This window comes from Lemur catta, chromosome 5 (genome assembly GCF_020740605.2).
Source record: "Lemur catta isolate mLemCat1 chromosome 5, mLemCat1.pri, whole genome shotgun sequence".
NCBI classification, from domain to species: Eukaryota; Metazoa; Chordata; class Mammalia; order Primates; family Lemuridae; genus Lemur; species Lemur catta.
Window position 1 is genome coordinate 1422431 of NC_059132.1, and position 24706 is coordinate 1447136.

General features: G+C 42.7%; 1 protein-coding gene across 1 annotated transcript in view; it reads left to right on the plus strand.

Moving 5' to 3' along the window:
• Positions 1-19517, plus strand: part of HSPA4 (heat shock protein family A (Hsp70) member 4) — a 40556-nt gene extending 21039 nt beyond the window's left edge. Inside the window, exons 8-19 of the mRNA XM_045550781.1 lie at positions 4351-4427; positions 5656-5807; positions 6316-6422; positions 7086-7219; positions 8225-8406; positions 9403-9492; positions 11812-11964; positions 13428-13553; positions 14288-14395; positions 15874-15993; positions 17009-17170; positions 17370-19517. Of these exons, the coding sequence (XP_045406737.1) occupies positions 4351-4427; positions 5656-5807; positions 6316-6422; positions 7086-7219; positions 8225-8406; positions 9403-9492; positions 11812-11964; positions 13428-13553; positions 14288-14395; positions 15874-15993; positions 17009-17170; positions 17370-17573 (1615 nt within the window). The 3' untranslated portion in view covers positions 17574-19517. The remainder of the gene's footprint in view (positions 1-4350; positions 4428-5655; positions 5808-6315; positions 6423-7085; positions 7220-8224; positions 8407-9402; positions 9493-11811; positions 11965-13427; positions 13554-14287; positions 14396-15873; positions 15994-17008; positions 17171-17369) is intronic.
• The last annotated feature ends 5189 nt before the right edge of the window (positions 19518-24706 follow it).

The window sequence follows — 24706 nt, forward strand, 5'->3', positions numbered from 1 at the left end:
TTTTGTTCTGATTAACTGAATGTTGCAGGAAGTTGGTAGTTCTTTACATATGCATTTCTTATACATGAGTTATCAGTTTTCACAAAATCAGAGCAAAGTGCTTTATTGCAGAAGTAAGTTGAATTTAATTTACCCAGTGATTAAGAAACTGTTGTCTGTTAGTGGTTCAGGATCACCTGAGGGCAGCTCTTTTGGTATAGAGCTGTGAGAATTCTGGGTGATTGACGTTTCAGGGCTACCGTCAGAAATACCCAGAGTGTTACTGTCACCTGGTTCAGTTGCTTGGAAGACCGGAGTGAGATGTTCTTTTGGTTTTGAGCTCTGCTGGTAGAATTCAGTCATGACTGATGGCTTCTTTGGGGAAGTATGCCTGAGCTATTCTTAAAAAATTGAGATGGTGTTTATTGTCTATATACAAATTTGTAGTTGCCTTTTTTCCCTATTTGAAAGTGATGGCTTTCATTTTTATGAAGTGGCAGTTTTGTGTGTGTGTGTGTGTGTGTGTGTGTGTGTGTGTGTGTGTGTGTCTGTGTTAAGGAATCTGGAAATAGACCAGTATGTGTTTCAGAAATTGTTGGTGAAATGTTATTTATTTATAAGAGCTAAATAGATACCTGTAAAGTCATTTAAATTTTTTCAAAAACTGAATTTGCCTGTGTTCGGTTTTTATTAAACGGAAATGTACTGTATCTGCATCCTCAGCACGTATCATTGAATGCTCACTTTTTTGTTTAAGAAACACTGTAATGTCAGAAATAATCTTTTGTTAATTTCTGACATGACATTACAGTGCTTCTAATTAACCTTTTCTTCATTTTTAAAAAACCTGAGGTGAAATTTACATACTGTACAATTAACCATTTTAAAGTGAACAGTTCGGTGCATTTAGTATGATCTCCCTGTTGTGCAGTGGCCACGTCTGTTTCCTGAAAAAACCATTTTCATCCCAAAATAAAACCCTACCTTCATTAAGCAGTTATTTCCCATTTCCCCTTGCCTCTGCCCTTGGTAATCACCAGTCTGTTTTCTGTCTGTACTGATTTACCTATTCTGGGTATTTCGTATAAATGGAGTCATGTAATATGTGTCTGGTTTCTTTTGTGGCTGACTTCTTTCATTTAGCATAATGTTTTTGAGGTTCATCCATACTGTAGCATGTATTCGTACTCCATTGCTTTTTTCAGCAAATAATATTTCATTGTACAGATATACCACATTTTATTTATTTATGTATTTAGTTATTTGAGACAGGGTCTCACTCTGTCATCCAGGCTATAGCTGGGACTATAGGTATGTGCTATCATGCCTGGCTAATTTTTATTTTTTTGTAGAGACATGGTCTTGCTGTGTTGCCCAGGCTGGTCTTGAACTCCTGGTGTCAAGCGGTCCTCCTTCTTTGGCCTCCCAAAGTGCTGGGATTATAGGCGTGAGCCACTGCAGCTGGCCAGTTCGGATTTTTTAATCAGCAGTTTTCTTCAGTTTAGTCTTTTTTTCCTTGAAGGGAATTTTAGGTTGGGTCCGGTTTCTCATGGTCCCTGTATACCTTACTGAGGACCTCTTTTGTTTTGGAGTGTGCAAACTCTTCCTGATTTCAGCTGCTGTTTTCAAATTGGCCTGCTGAATTTTGGGTATTCTGGAGTTTTCAGGTCCATTATATGCCCTGTTGTTTCATTTTCCTTCCTTTTGCAGAGCTGATACTAAGCAGGAATTGTAGCTGTCCGTGATTTGTCTCTACCTATTTGTATTTTGAGATTTGTGGGATACTTTGTTGTAGGCTTTATTAATGGGTTTTGGTTTTGCTATCCTAGTTGCTCTGTGTATTTATTTGATGTGATATGAAGAGATTCAAAAACTATACCAACTTGTATCTAGAATATGTAAAGAACTATTACAACTTAATAAAACTACAACCCAAATAATAATGGGCAAAGAATCTGAATAGATGTTTCTTCAGGGTAGGTTATATAGATGACCAATAAGCACAAGAAGATGCTTAGCGTCATTAACCATCAAAGAAATGGAAGTCAAAACCACAACGAGATACTCCTTCCCACCCACTAGGATTATTGTATGTTGTAAAAAAGACAATAAGCATTGGAGAGAATGTGGAGAAATATTCACATGCTGCTGGTGGGAATGTAAAATGGTGCAGCCATTTTAGAAAACTGTCCGGCAGTTTCTGAAAAGGTTACCATGCAGTTGGACCCGTAGATATATACCCAAGAGAAAGGAAAACATGTCCACACAAAAACTCACACACAAATATTCGTAGCACCACTACTCATCATAGCCAAAAGGTGGAAACAACCCAAATGTCCAACTGATGTAGTGGATAAACAAATGTAGTATGTCTGTACTGTGGGATATTATTTGGGAATCTAAACATTGTGGTATAGGTACGTAATAAAACATGGATGAACCTTGAAAACTTCATGCTAATGAGAGAAGTCAGTTGCAAAGGACCACATAATTGATACTTATGTTTATGTGAAATGTCCAGATATAGGCAAATCTGTAGAGACAGAAAGTAGGTCAGTGGTCACCTAGGGCTGAGGATATGTGTAGGGGTTGGAGAAAACAGTTTAGAGTGATGAAAAGTTTTAAAATTGTGATGATGATCCACAACTCTAAATATATTGTCATTGAATTTACACTGTAAATGGGTGACTTCTATGTTATGTGAATTATATTTTAATAAAACTTTAAAAACTTTAGAAACTACCCAAAACCTCTCCCACTGCTGCTGCAGTCTTCCTAGAATCTTCTCTACTCCTTTGCTTTCTTGTGTTTTTCATTATGGACACTTTCAAACATGCAGCAAAGTTGAAAGAATTTTACAATGAACATGATCCTTATCCCGCCACTTAGGTTCTACTGATAACATTTTGCTGCACTGGCTTTATCACATATCACATGTTAACATTTGTTCATTTATCCATACTTCTGTATGCTCATCAATTTTATTTTTTGATGTAGTTTGAAGTAAATTGCAGATATCTGTGTGCTTCTCCCAAAATACTGAAGTTTGCATATTAACCATAATTCAGTGGGTTTTTTGAGATGTATTTTTATATAATGACATACTCGAGTTTTGAGTGCATATTTGCTGAGTTTGGCCAAACACGCATACACCTTTGTAACCAGTACCCTTGTCATGAAATAGATCATTGTGTTACAAAGTCTCCCCAGCCCTCATCCCCGGAGGTAATCGCTGCTGTGATTTTTTTTTTTTGTATCTTTTGAGCCATAGATTAAATTTGTCTGTTCTAGAACTTCTTATAAATGGAATCATATAGTATGTAGTCTTTTGTGTGAGGCCTTTTTTACTCAGCATAAAATTTTTGAGATTCATGTAGTTGTTGGGTATGTCATTTCTTCTGTCTCGCTGACTAATATGCCATGGTATGTTTACCATTTTCTTCTATCGATGGGCACTGGTCTCCTCCCAGTTTTTTTGCTATTAGAAACAAGACTATCAGGCTGGGCATGGGGTCTCATGCTGGTAATCCCAGCACTCTGGGAGGTCGAGGTGGGAGGATCGCTTGAGGTCTGGAGTTCAGACCAGTCTGAGCAAGACCCTGACCCTGTCTCTTAAAAATAGAAAAAATTAGCCAGGTGTTGGTGGTATAACAGACACACCACGCCGATGCAGGATGTTAACAGGGGAACTGGGCTGGGGTCAGGAGGGCATGTGTGGGGAGTCTCTTTATGTTCAACTCTCTGTAAACCTAAAACTTACGCAAAAAAAATAGTGTATTAATTTAAAAAAAGAAAAAAATGTAACTGTGTACCCGTTAGCCAATGTGTCTCCTCTTCCTCCCTCTAGTCCAGGCAGCCAACTCGTCTCCTTTTTGTCTCTCTAGTTTGAACATTTCATATAAATGGAGTCTAACAGTGTCTTCTTTTTTGCCTGGCTTCTTTCACCAAGTATGTTTTCTGAGTTAATCTGCGTTGTAACATGTATCAGTTCTTTTCATTGTATTCGTTCTGTTTTATTGTGAATATAGTTGATAGCCATTTGGGTTGTTGCCACTTTGTGGCTGTTGTGAACAAAGCTGCTGCTTGCGAACATTGATGTGCAATATTTTTCGTGAACACGTGTTCTCAGTTCTTTCGGATATATGCCTAGAGTGGAAATGCTCACTCATGGTAACTCTCTGTTTAACATTTTGAGGAACTGCCAAACACCTTTCCAGAGTGGCTGCACCATTTTCATTTTATTTCCTGGGCATGTATGAGGGATCCAGTTTCTCCACATCTTGCCAACACTTGTCTGTTTTTTGATTTTAGCCATCTATTGCATATAAAAGGGGGATGTGATTTAACTTTTTCTTTTTTTTTTTTAAATAGAGGCAAATTTCTGGAGATGTGTGATGATCTCTTAGCTAGAGTAGAGCCACCACTTCGTAGTGTTTTGGAACAAGCCAGTAAGTATTTTCGTGATTGAATTGTTTGTGTATCTCAGACTCTTTGGAAAATGTTGTTTATTACTTTTTTTTCCAAGCAATTATACAAATTTTTATTATAGGAACTACTGCAGTGCTATATTAAGCATCTTTTTATGTTTCTCCTGGAGCACCCCCCCACTTCTTCAGTAATCTTTTGATAAACGTTCATGGAAATCTGATAAAAATTTCTCCGAGAAACCTAATTCAGATTAAAAGATGGATATAAGCATCTCAGTTATTTCATGGTGGTAAAAATTATCTTTTGCAGTGCTGATGTGATAGTTCTGTAAACTTTTCTGCCAGTGAATCTTTACTTAGCTGAATGAGAGATAAACAGAGGGAAGGTATGGTAATCACATATTTAACAAGATGCATTAGCTTTGTCTCAGGTTAAAAGGTGGTTGTTTGATTTAGGAATATATTACTAATTTTCATAAAACCTTTGACAAAGTGTTTACTTAGAGTTCACTGTGTTGGTTGCTATGTCAGGGTGTTGAGGTGTACTGTCAGCTTGGTACAGGCTTTGTTACTAAATCAGAGTGATTATGGTAGATGAGCACATTCTTTCCACACTGGGACAACCCATTTCTTTAAATTGCCCTTCTCAAGAAATTGGCAGTGGTTGTTATTTTATGAGCAACAGCAGAGCCTTGGTACATTCTTTCTTTCGATATGAGGAGATTATACCTGTGATTTAATCTGAATTGTGTTTATGCTCTGAAGAGAACACTGGAGTAGCTAGATTCTAAATCCCTCTTTCATTCATGCCAGGGCAGGGTAACCATGATTTTGAGGCCCTCTCGTTTCCCTTATGGCTGGCTCACTGGCACCTTGCATCTGTTGATGTTTTAGCAGTTCTTTGTGTGAGGCTCTGTCGGAGATTGCAGGACCTGTACATCACAGAGTATTGAATGTTCCTGGCCCTCACCTCCTAACTCCCATTATTGTTTTGCTGCCATTCCCCCATTATTTTGAGAATCAAAACACCTACTAGTTTCCAGATGTCACACGTCTGTGTGAGTGTGTGCTTGTGTGTGAGTGCGAGTGTGTGAGTGTGAGTGTGTTGTGGAGGGGGGTGAGGGAGTGAAGGAGTTATGTTATACGTCTGTGAATTATTTCATTATTACAGGACGTTATTGTTTTATTTTGTTGTAAAATACTAATTTAAAGATTCTTTTAACATAAATGTCTAATTGTTTAAAAATAGAGTTAAAGAAAGAAGATATTTATGCAGTGGAGATAGTTGGTGGTGCTACACGCATCCCTGCAGTGAAAGAGAAGATCAGCAAGTTTTTTGGTAAAGAACTCAGCACAACATTAAATGCCGATGAAGCTGTCACTCGAGGCTGTGCATTGCAGGTGAGTTTTCTTTCTTTCCTAGGTAGTCATGTAGAAGTCATTGTAACAAGATGACAGTGGTTTATGTACCTGACTAAAAACCTGAGGTTGTCTCAGGGAGATCTCAAGGCATAAGATTCTGAAATCTTTGTTTTAAAATGGATAGCAGAGGTAATGTTAATAAAAAGAATTGTACTTTGTAGCATATAGTAAGACAAATTAATTGACTAGAAACAGAGCTAACTTTGAGCCTGAAACACTGTTAGAATTTGGCAGGTCAATATGAAGTAGTGCACATCAATTAAATAAGGGTTGGGGAGGTTAATGGAAAAGTAATAAGGAGTAGATAGGTAATTTCGCAGATGATAGAAGGTTATAAAACTGCTTGTTTATACACCATTAAATTATTAATGTAAATATTTATAAAAGACTATTGGTGGTTTTCTGAGGTCATCGTTTGTGGGTCTAGTAATACTTTCAGTTTATGTCTATACTTGTCAAATGGAATTTTTAAAAATTACTATTCTAGTGTGCAATCTTATCGCCTGCTTTCAAAGTCAGAGAGTTTTCTATCACTGATGTAGTGCCATATTCAGTCTCCCTGAGATGGAATTCTCCGGCTGAAGAAGGGTCAAGGTAATGTTTGTTAATCGTTTTTATACTTAAAGTTAATTCAGTGTTAAGCCTGAGTAATATATTGACTCCATTTCAACTTATGCAAATCTGTAACATTTTGTCATAGTGCATGAAGCAAAGAAATCACTGATTTTATTCAGAATAAATACATTTGTTCTTACTTAGTTTCTTACACTTGATCTGTAAAGATTCTTGGAAACTTCTTTTTTTTCCTAAAATGAGACAAGTTCTTGCTCTATCACCCAGGGTAGAGGTACTGTGGTGTGATAATAGCTCACTGCAACCTCAAACTCCTGGGCTCAAGCGATCCTCCTGCCTCAGCTTCCCTGAGTAGCTGGGACTACAGGCATGTGCCGCTATGCCTGGCCAATTGTTCTGTTTTTTTGTAGAGACGGGGTCTCTTGCTCAGGCCGGCCTTGAACTGCTGGCCTCAAGCAGTTTTCCCTCCTTGGCCTCTGAAAGTGCTATCATGACAGGCGTGAGCCACTGTGCCCAGCTCTTATAACCTGAAGTAATGTCAGTTGAGAAGAGAGACAAACTAGGACTATGCAGTAATTGTAAACCTAGAATACATGGGTAAAAAACAAACCTAGAATAAATACATGGGTATAAGTGTTAGGAATATCCTGAACTTGTGTATTTTTGTCTTTTTCCTCCATTCAGTGACTGTGAAGTCTTTCCAAAAAATCACGCTGCTCCTTTCTCTAAAGTCCTCACGTTTTATAGAAAGGAACCTTTTACTCTTGAGGCCTATTACAGCTTTCCTCGGGATTTACCCTACCCGGATCCTGCTATAGGTAAGTAAAGAGTTGGAAATGTAAAAAAAAAAAAAAAAAAAAAAGGAAGCTTATATTTACTTGGAGAACCGGGATAGCAGAAAGAACAAGGGCGCAATATTCTGAAATTTAGGTACCTTAGATTACAAAAGAAAACCTCTTCCAGTCTTGTTAACAGGTTAAGAACCAGTCAGATAGTTATTATGTAATTGGATCTCCTATTATGTGGGCGGTATTTCTTAATTAATACATATTGTGATTATGCTTTGTGTAAGATACTATAAGGAGTTAAAGAAATTCTGTTCTGGTCCTAACGTACAACTATAAGGTGTACACAGTGGTACAGTATCAATTCATCCTAGATTTTGGAACCATGTTGGCTAGAGTTTTTATAGACTCTGGGAAACTCTTATCTGGAAATAATACTTGTAGAGAAGAGAGAGAAACTGGAATTATACTGTAAAGACCTAGAATACATAGGTAGAAGTATTCGGAGCATCCTGAATGGCACTTAGAAGCTGTGGGAAGTTAACTTACTCTGTTTTCCTCATTTGTAAAGCCAGGAATAAGGATGATAATTCATAGTTTGCAGAGTTGCTGGAATCCAGAAAACATAAATAATAAAACTGAATCTAGAAATGACAATTTCTTGATAAATGACAGAATCGCGTGGAATCAGTGGGTTTTTTCCTTTTCAGTAGAGGAGAATATGACAAATCTGTTTCAGGAATTTATCTGTCAGTAGCATATAGAGATGAAATTGAAATATAAGGGACGGGAAGAAAGGAAAGAATTAGGAGATATTTAAGGCCTTAATTGGGACAGGATAATAGAAGGCTGTGTGAAGAGGAAGGAGAAATCTGATGGTAAGATTCTAAGTGTCCACTTTGCTCATGTTGGAAGCATCATGTTAGTTACTGCCCTGTCACTGGGAGCTGGACCTAACCTGGCAGTGTGGGCATATGTTCCTGTTTGGCTTTATTTGCTTAGGTTATGTGTTCCCTTTTGTCTTTCATATGTCCCTAGCTCAGTTTTCGGTTCAGAAAGTCACTCCTCAGTCTGACGGCTCTAGTTCGAAAGTGAAAGTCAAGGTTCGCGTAAACGTCCACGGCATTTTCAGTGTGTCCAGTGCGTCCCTGGTGGAAGTACACAAGTCTGAGGAGAACGAGGAGCCGATGGAGACAGATCAGAATCCGAAGGAAGAAGAGGTAATCTGGACGTTTTATACCATTTTTGATGGTGCAGTGGTGACTTGTTTGGTGACAGGGGAGGAACGTCGTGACAGAGCCGCTGAGTGGGTGTGCACCTGTCCCTTTCCCCGGCACAGTTAAACCAGCAGGAGGTCTTTACACGCTGACTCCTCCCTTCAGACCATGCACTGCTCAGCCGAGTTATTCTTGTAATTCTTTCTGGTTATTGAAGGATGCTCTGAGTCTTGGTTGATTATTTTCACAAGTAGAATAGATTGTACACTCATTGGTTGGAATTAAGCACCAGGTCTTGTCCTCATTGTGTACCAGATTCAAAGCTTTATAAAACTACAAATGCTTGGGTCTCGTCCTGAGATTTTGCTGGAATTGGTTTGGGCTGGGGCCCGGGTGCCAGTAGTTTTAAAAGCTTTGAAGGTCATTCTACTCTGCTGCAGGCACTGAGAACTGCGTGTTCAGGCTCTTCACAGACGTCTCCCTTCATTGTTGTTAGGCTTTGTAATTTTAACAGAATTCCCAATGTGTTCAGTTCCCTAACACATGCAGCGATTGTACTTTTGAGGATGAAAAGGCCAATTTAGGAACTATTTGAAAAAGTTAAAACTTTTGAGGGAAACTATTCATGTGGAAGCTTGGAGAAACTTAACGCTCTTTTCAGATTGTGCTTTGTAGATTGTGTTAAATGATGCCACACTGAAGTATGAGCACTTTGTAACGTACAAAGCAATTCCACAGTCACTCTTGTTTGTACACGGGCAGGGCAGGGCAAGTATTATGCCCACGGTACACACGTTAACTGAGATCCCGACGGGAAAACTTCTGTGTTCTAGGTAATACGTAGCATACCTGGAAGTTGAGTCCCGGTCTTCTGATTGCTGGTGATTCAGCAGGAATTTCATACCTTGTGACTTTGTCAGTGTGCCATGAAGGTTGCTTCGTCTTTTGTTAGTATTAACATTTCCTAAGTTCCAGGATTTAATTTGACCTGTTTTTCAGAAGATGCAAGTGGACCAGGAGGAAGCTCATATTGAAGAGCAACAGCAGCAAACACCAGCAGAGAATAAGGCAGAGTCTGAAGAAATGGAGGTATGAGTTGTGTTTTAGAGTATGAATTGCGGTCTCTCAACATACATGGTTTTGGCTGAGGGGCTGTGTCTTAGAGGGTAGTTATAGTAGAGATTCTTCTTTTATTTGAACAATATATATTTTTAAAATTAGAGACAGGGTCTTACTTTGTTGTCTAGGCTGGAACTTCTGGGCTGAAGCGATCCTCCCACCTCAGCCTCCCACGTAGCTAGGACTACAGGCATGTGCCACCATGCCCGGCTAATTTTTAAGTTTTTTGTAGAGATGGGATCTTGGTGTGTTGCCTAGGTTGGTCTCAAACTCCTGGCCTCAAGTGATCCTCCTGACTTGGCCTCTCGAAGTGCTGGGGTTATAGTTGTGAGCCACTGCTCCCAGGCTATGAACAATTTTTAGGCAAGATTTTATAGTGTTTTCTAGTGTGCTTTTTGCAAGATGACCTTTGAACTCTGTTCTAGTTGGTACATGGGAAGAAAGCACTCGAAGCCGTAATTTTACTAGGCTAGTGATTGGTTCATGTTAGTTTCTGAATTGTTCTTACTGAGTCATTCTATCCATAATATATTCATTACTGATGAACAATAATGAGACCTAAAATTTTTTCACATCTTGTCAGCTCCGTAATCATGTCTTTTTTTTGAAAGATTTTAATTACTGTATTTCAGTCATTTTGTAAATAATGTAAATAATTTATCCCAAAATGAATATGTAACATTTTTGAATCCTTTACAGCCTGTTCTTTAATTTCGAGTTTTCATGTTTCAATTTGTTCTTAACATTGAAAACACCTTTTCTTTCAAATTATTTATAAAATTACAGTGTATGATCTCACCTTTTTAGGAATTTCTGATTGTGGCATTTGGCAGAGCCTTAAGGTGGCTTAAGTCTGTTACTACCCATTTTGATGTCAGTTAAAAATTTTTAATTGCTTTCTTTTAGCTGTGCAAGTAATACTAAAAAAGAAAAAATGGATGGAGGAAATTGTGTTCACAGATTTAGTTGGGTCAGGCCTTTTTCAAGGTGGAAAAGCTTTCGTGCTGTTGGTGGGTTGGGGGCAGCAGTGGGAGAGGGAAGTTCTGTTTGTGGAAGGCAGGTGAGGAGAAGGGAGAAACGACAGAGCTCTGCGCCCCAGTGCCTTGGAACCGGGGGGAGTTTTAGGGTGTCATTACGTAGGCTTCCTTGGGGGGCCTCAGGAACTGGAATGTCTCTCGTAGTATTGCTTCTAAGGGAAATGATATGCAAATGACACATTAATTTCAGGAGTTGACTTGGGTATGAGGTGAGGAAATGGCATTGAAGTCTTTCCTCACATAATAGAACAAGGTGAATTCCAGATGAATTCTGAAGTTAAGGGTTAAAAAACCCAGACATACTCTTAGCAAGGCAAGGAGGAAAAAGAAAAAAACAAAACAAAAAAATCCCAGAAAAACAAAAGCTTGAAGTGTGTATTTTTCTCATCTGTGGATGGAGACGGGCTAGGCAGCAAAAGTAATCACAAAGGAAAAGGGTACATTTGACAATAAAAATTTTTATTGACAAATAGTATGAAATGAGAAAAACTAGAAGGGTCGGTCATTTGTGGAAAAATATCACAAAAATCCTAGGAGAATGGTGTATTAAATACTACTAGGCAATTCGAAGAAGTAATGTGTGAGAAAAGGTTATTGACCCAAAGACACTCATTTAATAACAGGTCAAGTTAAATGTATTCCTCAGTTGCTCTGAGAATGTAAATAGCTATAAACATTCTGAAAATCACATTGCACATATGTTACTGATCCTTAAAAATTTCATATTTTCTCTCCACTAACTTCATAATGTATTTCTATGTTTAGCTAAGAATTGAAGAAAAATGTTTAATAGTGATTCTGTGTTGATTGTGGGAGGTTGTTATGTGTATGTATTTTTTAAAATTTATTTCCAATTGTAAAATACACATAAAATTTACCATCTTAACCTTTTTTTAGTGTACAGTTCAGTACAGCATTAAATACAGACCTTGTGGTGCAACCAAGCTTCAGAACCTTCTCATCTTGCAGAACTGGAACTCTGTACCCATTAAACCACTCTCCACGCTCCCTTTCCGCACGGTCCCCGTCAGCCACCGTTCTGCTTTCATCTCTGTGAATTTGACTACTCTAGATACCTTGTATCATGTTTATTTATTTCTTGTATTCTGGACATTGTGGTAGTCCCAAATTATTTCTGTCATCAGGGAACAAAGTTAATAAAAAAGCAAAAATAGCTTTTGAAATAAGACCCATTTTGAAATTTAAAGTAGTCTGTGTATGTGTTTGTTGTTAATGATTTCTGTTATTTTAGACCTCCCAAGCTGGATCAAAAGACAAAAAGATGGACCAACCACCCCAAGCCAAGAAGGCGAAAGTGAAGACCAGTACTGTGGACCTGCCGATTGAGAACCAGCTGTTGTGGCAGATAGACAGAGAAATGCTCAACTTGTACATTGAAAACGAGGTGGCTATTTAAAGTGTCTTAGAACAATGAGCTAACAAATCAGTGTGACCATGGCATTCAGACTCTGTTTCTAGTGATCCTTATGTACTTTTGGTTGTTTGGACTTTGAAAAAATGATGTAGGCTTTTGTGTACCGTAAGGACAAGTTTAAATTACGATCCCATGGTGTGTCCGAGTCTGTTCATGGTGATACTAACACAGCGTCTGTGTTGGTAGAAGCTCTGTTAAAAGATCTGTGACGTGTCTTTGCTGTAGGGGAGTAGCATTCAGTTTTGGGTGTGGATGTATGTTTGCTCACTAGAGAGTTGGGTATTTGAGGTTGGGGGTCATGGAAGTTGATCAGTAGGAGAGGTCACATAGTGTTAATGGTGGCACTGTTTTGCTTATTCCTTCCCGTTGCCAGTCACTGTGCAAATTCATTAACTCTTATTACAGCGAGTGACGCAAGGTTTGGGATCCTGGAGCATATTTGTTGTCCCAAGTGTTGTCTGTGAAGTTTCTTATTAGGTATCCAGTGCATCTTAGAATAATTTTGTTCTGTAGAAACTTTGGCATTTATACTGCATGAATAAATTTGATTTTTTCTTCATATTCCATAATAATAACAATAGTATTTTTACCTTTTGACATTGAACCAGTAATTTCTTTTGAAAATTTTTTAATTATTATGGGTACAAAATGGTTGTGTATCTTTGTAGGGTACATGTGGTGTTTTGATACAGGCATGCAATAGGAATTAAATCTGGGTAATTGGGGTGTCCATCACCCCAGGCATTTAACATTTCTTTGTGTTAGGAACATTCCAATTCTGCTCTTTTATTGTAGTTATTTTTAAAGTATTCCTTGACTTAATGATTATGTTTGCCTTGTTGTGCTAATATTGTTCATTCTAACTATAGATACATACATATATATATATGTATATATATATATTTTTTGAGACAGTCTTGCTCTGTCACCCCAGTGCAATGGCATCATGATAGCTCACAGCAACCTCAAACTCTTGGGCTCAAGTGATCCTCCTGCCTCAGCCTCCCGAGTAGCTGGGACTATGGGCACACGTCCCGTCTGGCTAATTTCTCTAATTTTTATAGAAATGGGGTCTCAATCTTGTTAAGACTGGTCTCAAACTTCTGAGCTTGAGTAGTCCTCCCACCTTGGCCTCCTAAGGGTGCTAGGATTACATGTGTGAGCCAGTGCGCCTGGCCTTTGCATTTATTTTTGCTTTGGAGTTTCTGCACCTTGATATTTTTAATGCTTTGCCCTAATCTCCCACAAAAATCTCACTTCTTGGTCTCAAAATTTGTTGAGGACTAGTCTTCCAGCTCTGCTTTGTTGAGTGGCTCACAGAACTAAAAGGATTTGGTGAAGAATTCTCCATTTTTATAGTTCTGTTAGCATTTAAGTGGAAATTGTCTCAGTTGTCCTAATGTTTAATTTATGCATAATGTTAATGTTCTCAGGGTAAGATGATCATGCAGGATAAACTGGAGAAGGAGCGGAACGATGCGAAGAACGCAGTGGAAGAATATGTGTATGAAATGCGAGACAAGCTCAGTGGTGAATATGAGAAGTTTGTGAGTGAAGATGTAAGTGTGCCGGGATGTGCCCAGCTGCTTTGTGTGTCTGCTGGGAGCATCGTTAAATGGGTTAGAAGGGAAGTCTGCATCTCTGTGTGTATAGTAAAGTTATTAAAAGTGTATTTTGTGTTGAGGGGGAAGTTTTATATAGTTAATTACGTATTTCTTTACGTAATTACGTGTTTCCTAAAGATAGTCTTTGCACAACATTTTAATTAAAAAAAAAAAAAAAAGGATCTTGTTCTGTTGCCCAGGCTGGAGTGCAGTGGCTTGATTATACCTCACTGCAGCCTCAAACTCCTGTGCTCACGCGATCCTCCCACCTCAGCCTCCTGAAAACTGGGACTCCAGACAGGAGCCGCTGGGCTCAGTTAGTCACTTTGACAAATCAGTGTTTGGCACATTGAATGCTACTATTTACCTTGTGCCTTTCTTTAAATCAGTTCACCTTCCCTGCTTATTTTAACTCACTTGCTTTTAAATACACAGTTTCTCGTTTTGAAATTTTCAGCTATACCTGGAAGTCTCCTATAGTGGAGAGAGAGTAATAAAGTAAACCCCACATACCTGTCCAGGGTAACATTTGCCAACATTGTTTTCTGTATCTCCCATCTCCTCCCAACCTGTATTTTAAAGCAAATCCGAGATCTATCTTTGCATTCTGTACTCATGACTGCATGGGTGGTTCAGCTGGTTTTTGATTGACCTAATTGACCTAATTACAATATTTTCTTTATCTTTAGGATCGTAACAGTTTTACTTTGAAACTAGAAGATACTGAAAATTGGTTGTATGAGGAAGGAGAAGACCAGCCAAAGCAAGTTTATGTTGATAAACTGGCTGAATTAAAAGTAAGTGACCCTTGAGGGCGAAGGTATCCCAAACCCTTGTTGAAGCTTTCAGAGAGAGGAGCTCAAAGCTGGGAGGAATTCTCCTGTCAAGTAAAGAAGGCAGGCTGGACATGCTGTTTGATGAACTGTACCCTTTATGGTGTAGGCTAATGATCATTCTCACTTTTAGAACCTCATAATAACAAAAGAATTGTTTTTGAAAATTCAGTTTAGACTTACAGTGCTTCATTGAATTGGAGATTTAGTGCATTGTTACTGTCAAGAGATGCAGAAACTAGCAAGATACAGTCAATTCCTCAAAGACACCTGAAGGGCCTTTGGGGCAGGGCTGTTTATGTAGTTTTGATTCTTGATAAAAGCAAAGTATCTTGTTTAGTATTTAAAAAATCTGGTCGTTAAACCTTAGGGTTAAAACTGTAAAGTATTATCTAAAATTGAGGCTTTTTGTTTGGAAAAGGATGGAAATGCACAAGAATGAACTTTTCACATTTGCCTTTAGTTTTAGCTCTGGATTACCTGTTTTTTTGTGGAACTGGGCCATTATGACTACCTCTTGAGGGGAATTTCTCAAGGATAGTACCTGTAGTTTAATATATCGTTCTGGCAGGAATAGTAAGACTCTCCTTGAGGTCCTTCCTGTGTGTGTGTGTTTGTTTTACCTTTTATTCCGGGAGATGTCAAACACGTGAAAGTAAAGGGACTATAGCTTCAACTATTTTCAGTTTGTTTATTTCTCTTTCTTCTACTCTGTTATTTGAGGCAAGTCTCTCATGTTAAATTTAATCCAAAAATATTTTAATGAAAAAATATACAACCTCATGCTGTACCATTTATCACACCTTAAAAATTTCTTAATAACGCTATAGTATTCGCTTTTCAAGTTTCATTTATTTCATAATTGATTTTTCAGTTGCAGTTAGTATCCAAATAAGGTTCCTGCATTTTATTTGTATGTCTCTTAAATCTGTGTCTGTAGTTGTTTCATTGTTTTTTACCTCTTATTTGATGAAGAAACTGGATCATTTGTCCTGTAGGATTTCCCCTAGTCTGATTTCACCAATTTTCATTTCCAGGGTGGTGGTTAACTTTGTTAAATTGGTGGTTAGATCTAGAGGCTTCATCTGATTCAGGCGGCTTAAAAAAAAATTAAATAAAATTTTATTTTAGGCAAGTATACTTCCTACTTAGTGCTGTGTATCTCTGTTAGGAGGCACCTAATTTTTGGCTGTCTCCCCACTGTGTTTTGAGCATAAGGGCTCAGGTGGCAAATTGAATCCGCTCCACAGTGAGCAGTATTGGGGCAGACTCTCCGGTCCTCCCTGGGGCAGCCTCCTGTTCCCAGCGGGTGGGGAAGGAAGTGACTTCTCCTGCATAGCACATGGCAGTTAAATGCACTTTATAATCCATCTTAGCAGAAACAGTACAACTCTTATATTTTAAGCTGCCCTATGAAGAATTTGTATATTCTTTCTTTTAAGAATCTAGGTCAGCCTATTAAGTTGCGGTTCCAGGAATCTGAAGAAAGACCAAAGTTATTTGAAGAACTAGGGAAACAGATCCAACAGTACATGAAAGTGATCAGCGCTTTCAAAAACAAGGTACCTTCTTTCCTTCCTTTCCCTACTCTTATTTTGGTAAAGATAAGTTTTGAGGCACTTATACAGTATTTTCCCTCTTTTTCTCTTTAGCTGTTGTTTAATAGCACTTGTTTTACTTTGGATATAAATGTGTAATGGTTTAGACTCTTAATAAGAACTGTGGGATTTGCTGCATCTTCTTAATAGGTGGAATCTGAAATTGAGCAGCCTTGTTTAGTTCCCTTTTCCTGTTGTGAAACGCTTCATCCGTGTCTGACATAGCATGCTCTGTCCTGATCCTTCTGAGAATGTATTAGGTGTGTAATTTGGTTTGTTACACAGATGTAAGACTATGACAATTTGATAGTTCTGAGCACTATATGACATGCTCCATAAATATATTGTGTCATTGAATCTGCACCTTCCTGAGTACCCTTATGAAGTAGGTGGTAGTATTGGCCTTTATAGATAACTTGTAACTTCTTCAAGCCTCACTTTCCTTAGGCAACACCCAGAGAGCTGGCATTTAGCCAGAAGTCTGACTCCAAAGTTTGGGTCCTAACCACTCTGTTAGACTCTAGGTTCTTGATGTAATGGCAGTGTAAAACATTAAGAATGATACATTGGGCTTTTTTTTTTTTTTTTTAAATTTTACTTTTGAAAGGCCTTCTTTTAAAAATTGTAATCATTATTTTGGTTCTGAACTACCATGCCTAAACCTCAACTCTTGTATCTAATAAAATTTGTTTGCATTGTGAAATTATTTTTATAAGAGTTTGTATCAAACATGTGCAGCTATGGAAACCTTTAAATTACCACCTCATTTATTTTCTTGGCCTTTAAATCTGTTTCGTGACTATTAAAAATTGTGGTTATGTTTCTTTTCTTGAATAATTTCATGTCTGTTTAGGTTGTGAGGCCCTATGTGCTTCACTTTTTTTAAGATTTCATCTTTCTGAAAGATGGCAACAAACTGGGCGGCATTCGGGGAGGGCGAGACTCCTCCTCTAACGCTCGTCTGCCGCTGCTGTTGCAGGAGGACCAGTACGAGCACCTGGACGCCGCGGACATGGCGAAGGTGGAGAAGAGCATGAGCGAGGCCATGGAGTGGATGAACAGCAAGCTGCACCTGCAGAACAAGCAGAGCCCGACCGCCGACCCGGTGGTCAAGTCAAAGGAGATTGAAGCTAAAATTAAGGTGATTACGCCTTCATATCATAGCCTGTCCTTGTCAGCCGCATTGTTAATAGTCCTCAGGTGACGTTTGGCGGGACTTTCATCATTGCATGTGCGCTTCTGGGTTGGTGGTTGGTGGGAGAGGGTGGATTTGGGTTTAGCATGTCTGTAAAATTTGTTAGTTTATAGGAAACCACAGTTCTCTCTCTCACTCATTCTAGGAGCTGATGAATATTTGTAGCCCCATAATTTCAAAGCCTAAACCCAAAGTGGAACCTCCAAAAGAGGAGCAAAAAAATGCAGAGCAGAACGGACCGGTGGACGGCCAAGGAGACAGCCCCGGCCCTCAGGCTGCTGAGCAGGGCGCAGACACAGCTGCGCCTTCGGATTCGGACAAGAAACTTCCTGAAATGGACATTGATTGATTCCAACACCTGTTTATATTAAAACAGACTATTATAAAGCTTTAAGTGGTCAACTTTGTTCTAAACATCAACTAGAGCAAGTGAATACTGAAGATTTCTTAGTTTTTAGGGAATTTTGGGGGAGGGGATATGTATGGAGCATTTTGACTTCTAAATAGTTAGATACAGAAATTAAGTGCATTGTATCTTTTTCATAATGGTACTATTTAGAAGCCCAGTTAGTCTTACTGAGCTTATGCTTCACTCCTTTTATGTTTAATCATGCGTCTGCAAGAATACGTTTACATGGGAAAGTTGAGCTGTAGCAAAAGCTATACCTAGCTATCCAGCAGACTTTTCATTATGACTTACATGGCAGGAGCTCTAACTATGCTTCAAAAATCCGTTGTGGAGATTGCCGCCGAGGCTCCCTGCCTGGCGAGGGGAGGGGTCCCCCTCTGAGGGTGAGAGCAGAGCATGGCGGGGAGTCACAGCAGAGCAGCAAGGGTGTGCTTTGGGCTTCCTTCCACTTCCCCTCCACCCCTCCCCTGTTCTCTCCCCCTTCTCCGCATAAAAGAGCCCTCATTATAAACGCCATGTTCTGCTCTTGGGAAAATAGACCCCCCTGACTTAGAGCAAGTTGTTAACTGAGGGTTTTAGACCTAGAGGCTCTTCCTGAAAGGATGTTCACTAATACCCCGAGCATCAAAGTCTCCAAATAATTTTCTCTTCAGAAAGTTAGAATTGGGTAGATGTACTGTTGGGTATAGGCATGGTAAATTTAACCGAGGAAGCAATCCTTGTTAACTATGGTGTAAAGATTTGTATCCTGGCCTGTTCAGGTGGGAGATGTTCTGTGTAAATTTGAGGTATAGCTTGAACTCCTAGGATAAGAGTTAAAATTTCTTTTTAGCTCATTCAGAATCACTTGTGTGTTAAGTGTTAATATCTGTCATCAATATGCCAATTTGTACATGTTAAACAGCTGACAGAGCATACAGAAAATGAAGATACACTGGATTGTACTGGATGAGTCTGACATTAGTGTTAAAGAAGTGTGGTGCCTGATGTCATAGCAACACCCCATTCTTACCTGTGCAGCCAGCGCCAGGTGCACCGAAGCATTCCTCAGACCAGTGTTCAGGGCAGTGTCGGTAGGAGTGAGGCATTTTGGAAACTCCAAGGGAAGCCTGTATTAGAGGCCAGAGCTGGTACCTGCCTTAGAAACTGTTATGAGCTCTGTTGGTTACGTTTTGGATCTTTGTAATAATTGCTATTCTGTATAACAGAGTATCTCTCTGATAATATTGGCCTATGTTGTTAGGATTGTATCTTGCATAGTTAGAATAAGTTTCTGTCTGTCTCTACATGGAAAAGTTATTAGAGTGTTACAAGCTCCAAAATGCTGTCGAGAACAATTGCTCAGAGGAGGAAGGTGGAAGTATGTTCATGTTGGTGTACAAGCATGCATGGCGGCCTCACAGCACCAGGACGGGCCCTGTTCTTAGAGCATCCTCTGGTTCGTCCTCTGCGTGTCACGCTTCGAGAGTTCCAGCCGGCCGGCTGGGAGGCCAGTGTCTGTCTGAAACTCTGGCTACAGGATTAAGCCAACCCTTATGCAACTGACTCAGTCCTTAATGGCCATTTCTTCTAAATTTTTTTTTTGTGTGTGGGGAAGGGTATAGGTGTTGGGATGGGGGGAACTTGAAGTTAAAACTAGAAATAAGATGATATGGTCTGCTCGCTCCCTGTTTTAGACAGGCTCTGAGACCAGTTGGGTTTACATGGGGCCAGGCCATAGAGTGACAGTTGATGGCTTGTGTGTAGACAAGCATTTATCCCGGTTGCATTACCCAAATTGGTTTGTTAAAGCTCCAGGTCACATTCTTACACTAAGAAAATCATTCAGTAAACATGAGACAAGTTTAGGAGAAACTAATAAAAGAAACCTGTCTTACACTCAAAGGAATGGTTTCCTTAATTTCATAATGAAGGCTGTTGGGGTGTGTGTGTGTGTGTGTGTGTGTGTGTGTGCGCGTGCGTGCGTGCGTGCGTGTGTGCGCACGGACGTATGTTTTCAATAAAAACTTTCCTTTGGGAGAAGGAGCCCTCTTAGCTTAATTTCAATTTAGCTTTCCTGGAGACCTCCTATCTGAAGAAGAATCAAGGTACTGCCTGCTGGCTGGCAAGTTGCTTGCTCTTGTCTGTGCTCATTCTCTCCTTTTGAGTCTTGTCCCAGTTCCTCAGACATAGGAATCTTTATCTTGCTCCTGTGACTGGGCTTTATTTTGAGGATTTTGACAATAGCAAAAAATGGGGTTATGGCATAAAGGTAAGTGCCAGGCCTGATCTTCCCAGAGAATAGCACGGCCCAGAGTGTGCTTGGAGCAGTGACCGGCCCTGGCCGTGGGGGCCGAGTGTGGGGTGTGTGTGCTGTGGATGTGGGGTGGTGAGGGGTGGTCACAGGGGATGAGGCCAGCAAAAGCCTGAACCGCCGGGGGCTGGGGCCTGTAAGAGGAGGGGCCTTGTTCCTGGGGTCCTGCCACGTCACACAGTCCTGGTCTGCTGGCTGTGCTGGGAGCAGCGGACCTGCCAGGGCCTGTCCGAGTCATGTGTCCAAGGAACGTGGCTGATCCACGTCTGCTTTCCTCCTGAGCTGCTCTGTCCCTGAGAGAAGAGTGGGCCCCTGGTAAGGTGAGTATTAATAGCCTGGGACTAGCCAGCAGTGTGCAGCCGGACCGTAGCTATTAAGGTTTTATGGGAGTATTGGGCTCCCCCGGAAAGAGTAACGGCTCTGTTTATCCATGAAGTGTCCCGGTGTCCCTGCATGTCACTGTGGAAGGTGTTGGGGTGAAACCAGGGCTGGTGTGAAGGTCGTGTAGCCGGACAGCTTCGGCTCGAAGTGTGTGAACTTCCTTTCAGAACCTCCACCGGCTTCAGGCAGAGCATTGGACGGGGGGTGGGTGGGATGCTTTTCAAGCACGAAAGTGGCTTTTGTGGGGGGACTGTGAGAGTTGGGGAGGCCTGAGAGATTGGGGTTCTGTTGCAGGAGGTCTTTTAATGGAGAATGATGGGTATTTTAGGAGTGCCCATACGATGTGTGTAGAATGAGTAGGTCCTGGGGAAAGTGGAGGTGGTGGGGCTTTCAAAATAGTCCACTTCAGCCAGGCCTGGCGGCTTGCACCAGTAACCCTAGTTACCTGGTTACTCGGGAAACCCAGGCAGGAGCATCACTTGAACCCGGGAGTTGCAGCCTGGGGGACAGCAAGACCCTGTCTCTGTTAAAAAAATAAAAAATCCACGTTTGTGTGGACAGCCAAATGGAGGAGGAAATGGCTGTTCTTGGTACCTGGAGGAAGAGGGAAGGTTTGAGCCTGGTTCCAACTGAAAACCGTGCTGGGATAGTGGTTACCATTCGTGGGGTAGTGACAAGGCAACGTGAGGCGGTCTTTAGGGGCCTGATGATTTTTGTTTCTTCATCTGGCCTTTGGTAGTATGCTCATCTGAATACTTGATCTATTTCAGTAATTTTCCAGTGGCTTTAGCAGAAAGGTGTCTATTTAAACTTTTACATGAGGAATGTAGGTTATAAAAGCACACAGGAATCTCCCATGATTGGAAAGAACATGAAAAGTGTTTGCATTAAAAAAACCAGAAAGATTTTTTTCAAATGAAGTGGTTTCTTCTTCAGGGTGGGATTGTGGGCGATATTTGCAAATTATTGCTTGTGTTTTCAAATATTTTTATGATAAGCATTTAGGAATTTTACAATGTTAAAAAACTGGAAGTATATTTTAAAAAGAATGGCTTCAAAGTTTAAAACCTGGAATAAAAGCTGTGTTTGGGTATATGGAGCTTCAAGTCTTTTGGAGTCTTTGGAGATGATAGTGGGAGTTGGGATAAGATTGAGAAGTTGTACGGGCTGCAGTTGAAAGAGGTTGAGGCTGCAGGTGGGTGTGGAAGAAAGCTTGGCTGGAGCTGCAGTTCTGGTTTAGGGAATGAAGGATTGTGTTTGGACGTGTCAGGAAGAGGAAGTGGAAACTTTGAAAGAAACAAGGAGCTGCCAGAGAGGAACGATGATGTGTAAGGTGCGGGACGAGGGGGCTCAGATGTGGGAAGCAGTAGTGGCCAGCAGAGTGAGGTGCTGTGGGGTGTCCTTCAGAGGCGTAGGAGCTGGGTGGGTATTGCAGGTTATGGCATAAAGGTAAGTGCCAGGCCTGATACCTTCCCAAAGAACAGCATGGCCACAGGTGCTGACTGGTCAAGAAGCTTGGCCTGTGTAAAATGGGACGTCAGTCTGGGAGGAAGGAGGTCGGGTGTCGTCCTGTGCCCATGGTCCTGTGTGTGAATGGGGGTAGCTCCTGGCAGTTACTTGGAGACCGTGGGAGTCTTGCAGTTGTCAGTGCATTTCTTGGCTCTGGCTGGGGTAGCCCTGGGACAGGACCCTCCAACTTCGAAAGTTGCTGTCCTCGTGAATCGGATGCTGTTCTTTTGAGCAGATGCTGCAAGAAGTATGGAAATGAAGGAGGTGACCTGTTAAGTGTCAGTCTAGGAGGCAAAATGGCCAAGTTGAGGTAGGGGAAACATCTGGGAAACTAAAGGTGTAAGTTTCTGGCTGGTCGAGGAAGGGAAGAAAGACCTCAGAAGATGTGAAAGAAAAATACAGATCGCTTTCCAGATCTGGCCAACCTGACTTTGTGACTCCAGTGTTGGCACATGTCAGGACAGGGAGAAGGGGGGGACTCCTAATTCCTTGTGAGATTCACCAGGTTCAAGCACAACACACAGAGTAAGAATATAGAAAGCTGTTTGTCTTGGGCCTTTTTTGCTACTTGTGTCTGGGTTCACATCCCTCCAAGGCCAGGTGGGCTGTGACGTTTGGAATCCTGTGTCAGGGGAGGGAGAACTTCTCTTGCCACAGGTTAACAGCCCCCCACCCACTACACACTGGAGGTCTCACATTGTTCTCTTTCTACGTGCACTTTAAAACTTAATGCAAATGTGTCGGTCTGTTAGATTAGACCCGGCTAATGCTTGGTGAAGAGAGAGCTGGGAACACCAGGAAGGCCCTCTCAGGGGCTCCGTTTCTAGGATGCAAATCCCAGCAAAGCATTTCCAGGATAAGCCAGATCAGTAGGTGTTCTAGAAGAGGACGGCCCGGTGATAGGGTATGTTTGGGCAGCGCCAGTGGGTAGATTTCTAGGACCCGTGGGGGTCGCACGAGGAGCCCGTGAGCTGCACGGGGCGGGGAAATCGAGGCCCCTGCAGCGGTGAGGGAGGCCAGGCTGGCGAAGGGGCTTCCTCTGCGGCCGGCGGGAAGCAGGACCGGGGGCGGCTCCGGATCGCAGGAACACAGCGGGGCAACGTTGTCAGAGGAGAAACCGGAGCGGGGCTCTCCTTGGGGTCACCTCGTGCGACTCCCCACGCTCTGGGCGAGCAGAGGCCGCAGCAGGCGACTCGCGCAGAGCGGGAGTTCCGACGCCAGCTGCTCCGAAGAGGGTCAATCTCCGGAAGGTTGTGGCCAGAACGAGGGGCTTCTGCCCACAGGAAATCCGCCCCGGATGTGGCGTTATTTGGAGGGACGCCCTTAATCCGACGCTCCTGCCGCGGGCCCGGGCCTGTGTGCGCGGCCGTGTCGGTGTCGCCACGCGGGGGCGCTGTCGCCCGTCCCCTGCCTGCGGGTCGGGCCGGGAGCCCAGGCCTTTGCGGGTCGCGGGTCGCGGCCGCCCCCCCTCAGGGCAGCCGAAAGCAGAACAAGCCTCGAGCTAGAAAGTCGCCCCCGACCCCCGGCCCTTCCCGCCCGGAGCGCGGCGCTGCAGGTGCCAACAGGGGAGTCCGGGCGACCCCAGCCCTGGGTAGGCGACCAGCCCGGCGCTTCTCGACTCACCCGGGGATCCCGTTAAAATGCAGACTCCGGCCCAGGGAGTCAGAGAGCGGCCTGAGTGACATCTCCGGCGAGCTCCCAGGTGGCCCGTCACGGGCTGCACTTCGACGGGGAAGGACTTGACCGCTGGGAGCCTCAGTTTCTTCGCCTGTGAAACTGGGTCACCCCAGTCCCGTCCGTCACGGGAGATGATGGACGCGGAAGGCATCGAAGACGGGAAGGGTGACGGTGGCAACGCCGGGCGGGTGGCTTGCCCTGCCCCGTGCAGGAGCGGCAGACCCGGACCCCAGGGCTGCGGGGCCGGGCTCCGCACGAGCCGTGCTGAAGGGCCACCCACGGCACAGACGCAGCGGACTCCTCCAGCGTGGCCTGTCCCCGTCCCTGGACGGGAGGGAGTGACACGTGACGCCACCCTGCCTGGCGCTGGAGGCCCCACTGCTCCCTTTAGTTGAGCTGCTCCCGACTCAGGCGCACGTGATCCCATTAGTGGCCCCACAAAGGGGCAGGGGCGAGACCTCCGCCCGGCCGCGGGTCTCCAGCTGTGGATAGAGACTTCCAGAAAGCAGCGATGGCCCCTGGGCCCTGGGCATCCGCTGCAGAGAAGTGAGTCAAAGCTTCGGAACGTCCCGGCGCCGGGTGACCCTCCTGACACCCAGTTTGGTCTCCTGTCTTTGCCTCAAGGCCGAGGGGCCAGTTCTGAGTGTCAGGAACGAGACGGATTTCCTAGCGTGTGAGGGTCCCGGCCCCCTCCGTCACGCCCACCCCTCTCCTGACATGGCCTGTGTTCCAGGGCTCTGAGACGCCGTCAGGAGCGCGGGCAGAAGAGACAAAGCTGGAGCAGAGGCATCACGGTGGATCAGCCCCGGGCTCTCCCTGGAGGTGAGGCCGGGCCGCAGGGTGCATCTGCACCCCGGGGGGCTTGTTCCGCGGTTACTGGGCCCCCAATGCAGTGGGCCTGCCCTGGGCCCTGGGCCTTTCATTTCTAGCAAGTTCCCAGGTGAGGACTGTGCCTTCGCTCTGGGGCTGGAGACTCTGGGTGCCGGGCAAGGAGAAGCGATGGGGCTGTTGGTTCGTGTCAGCAGCTGAGGGTGCCGGGGCCGCGGGCAGGAGGGGAAGAGGGGGTGAGCACAGTTGTGCGCGGTAGGAAGAGAGGAAAATGCAAAGCGCTCCTGAAAACATGCCAAGGAAAGTTTGGAATTTCTCTGAAACTATTAATATTTCTGACTGCAGGACTTTGGGTCTCTGTGAATAGTGTCCAGTTTCCCCCAGG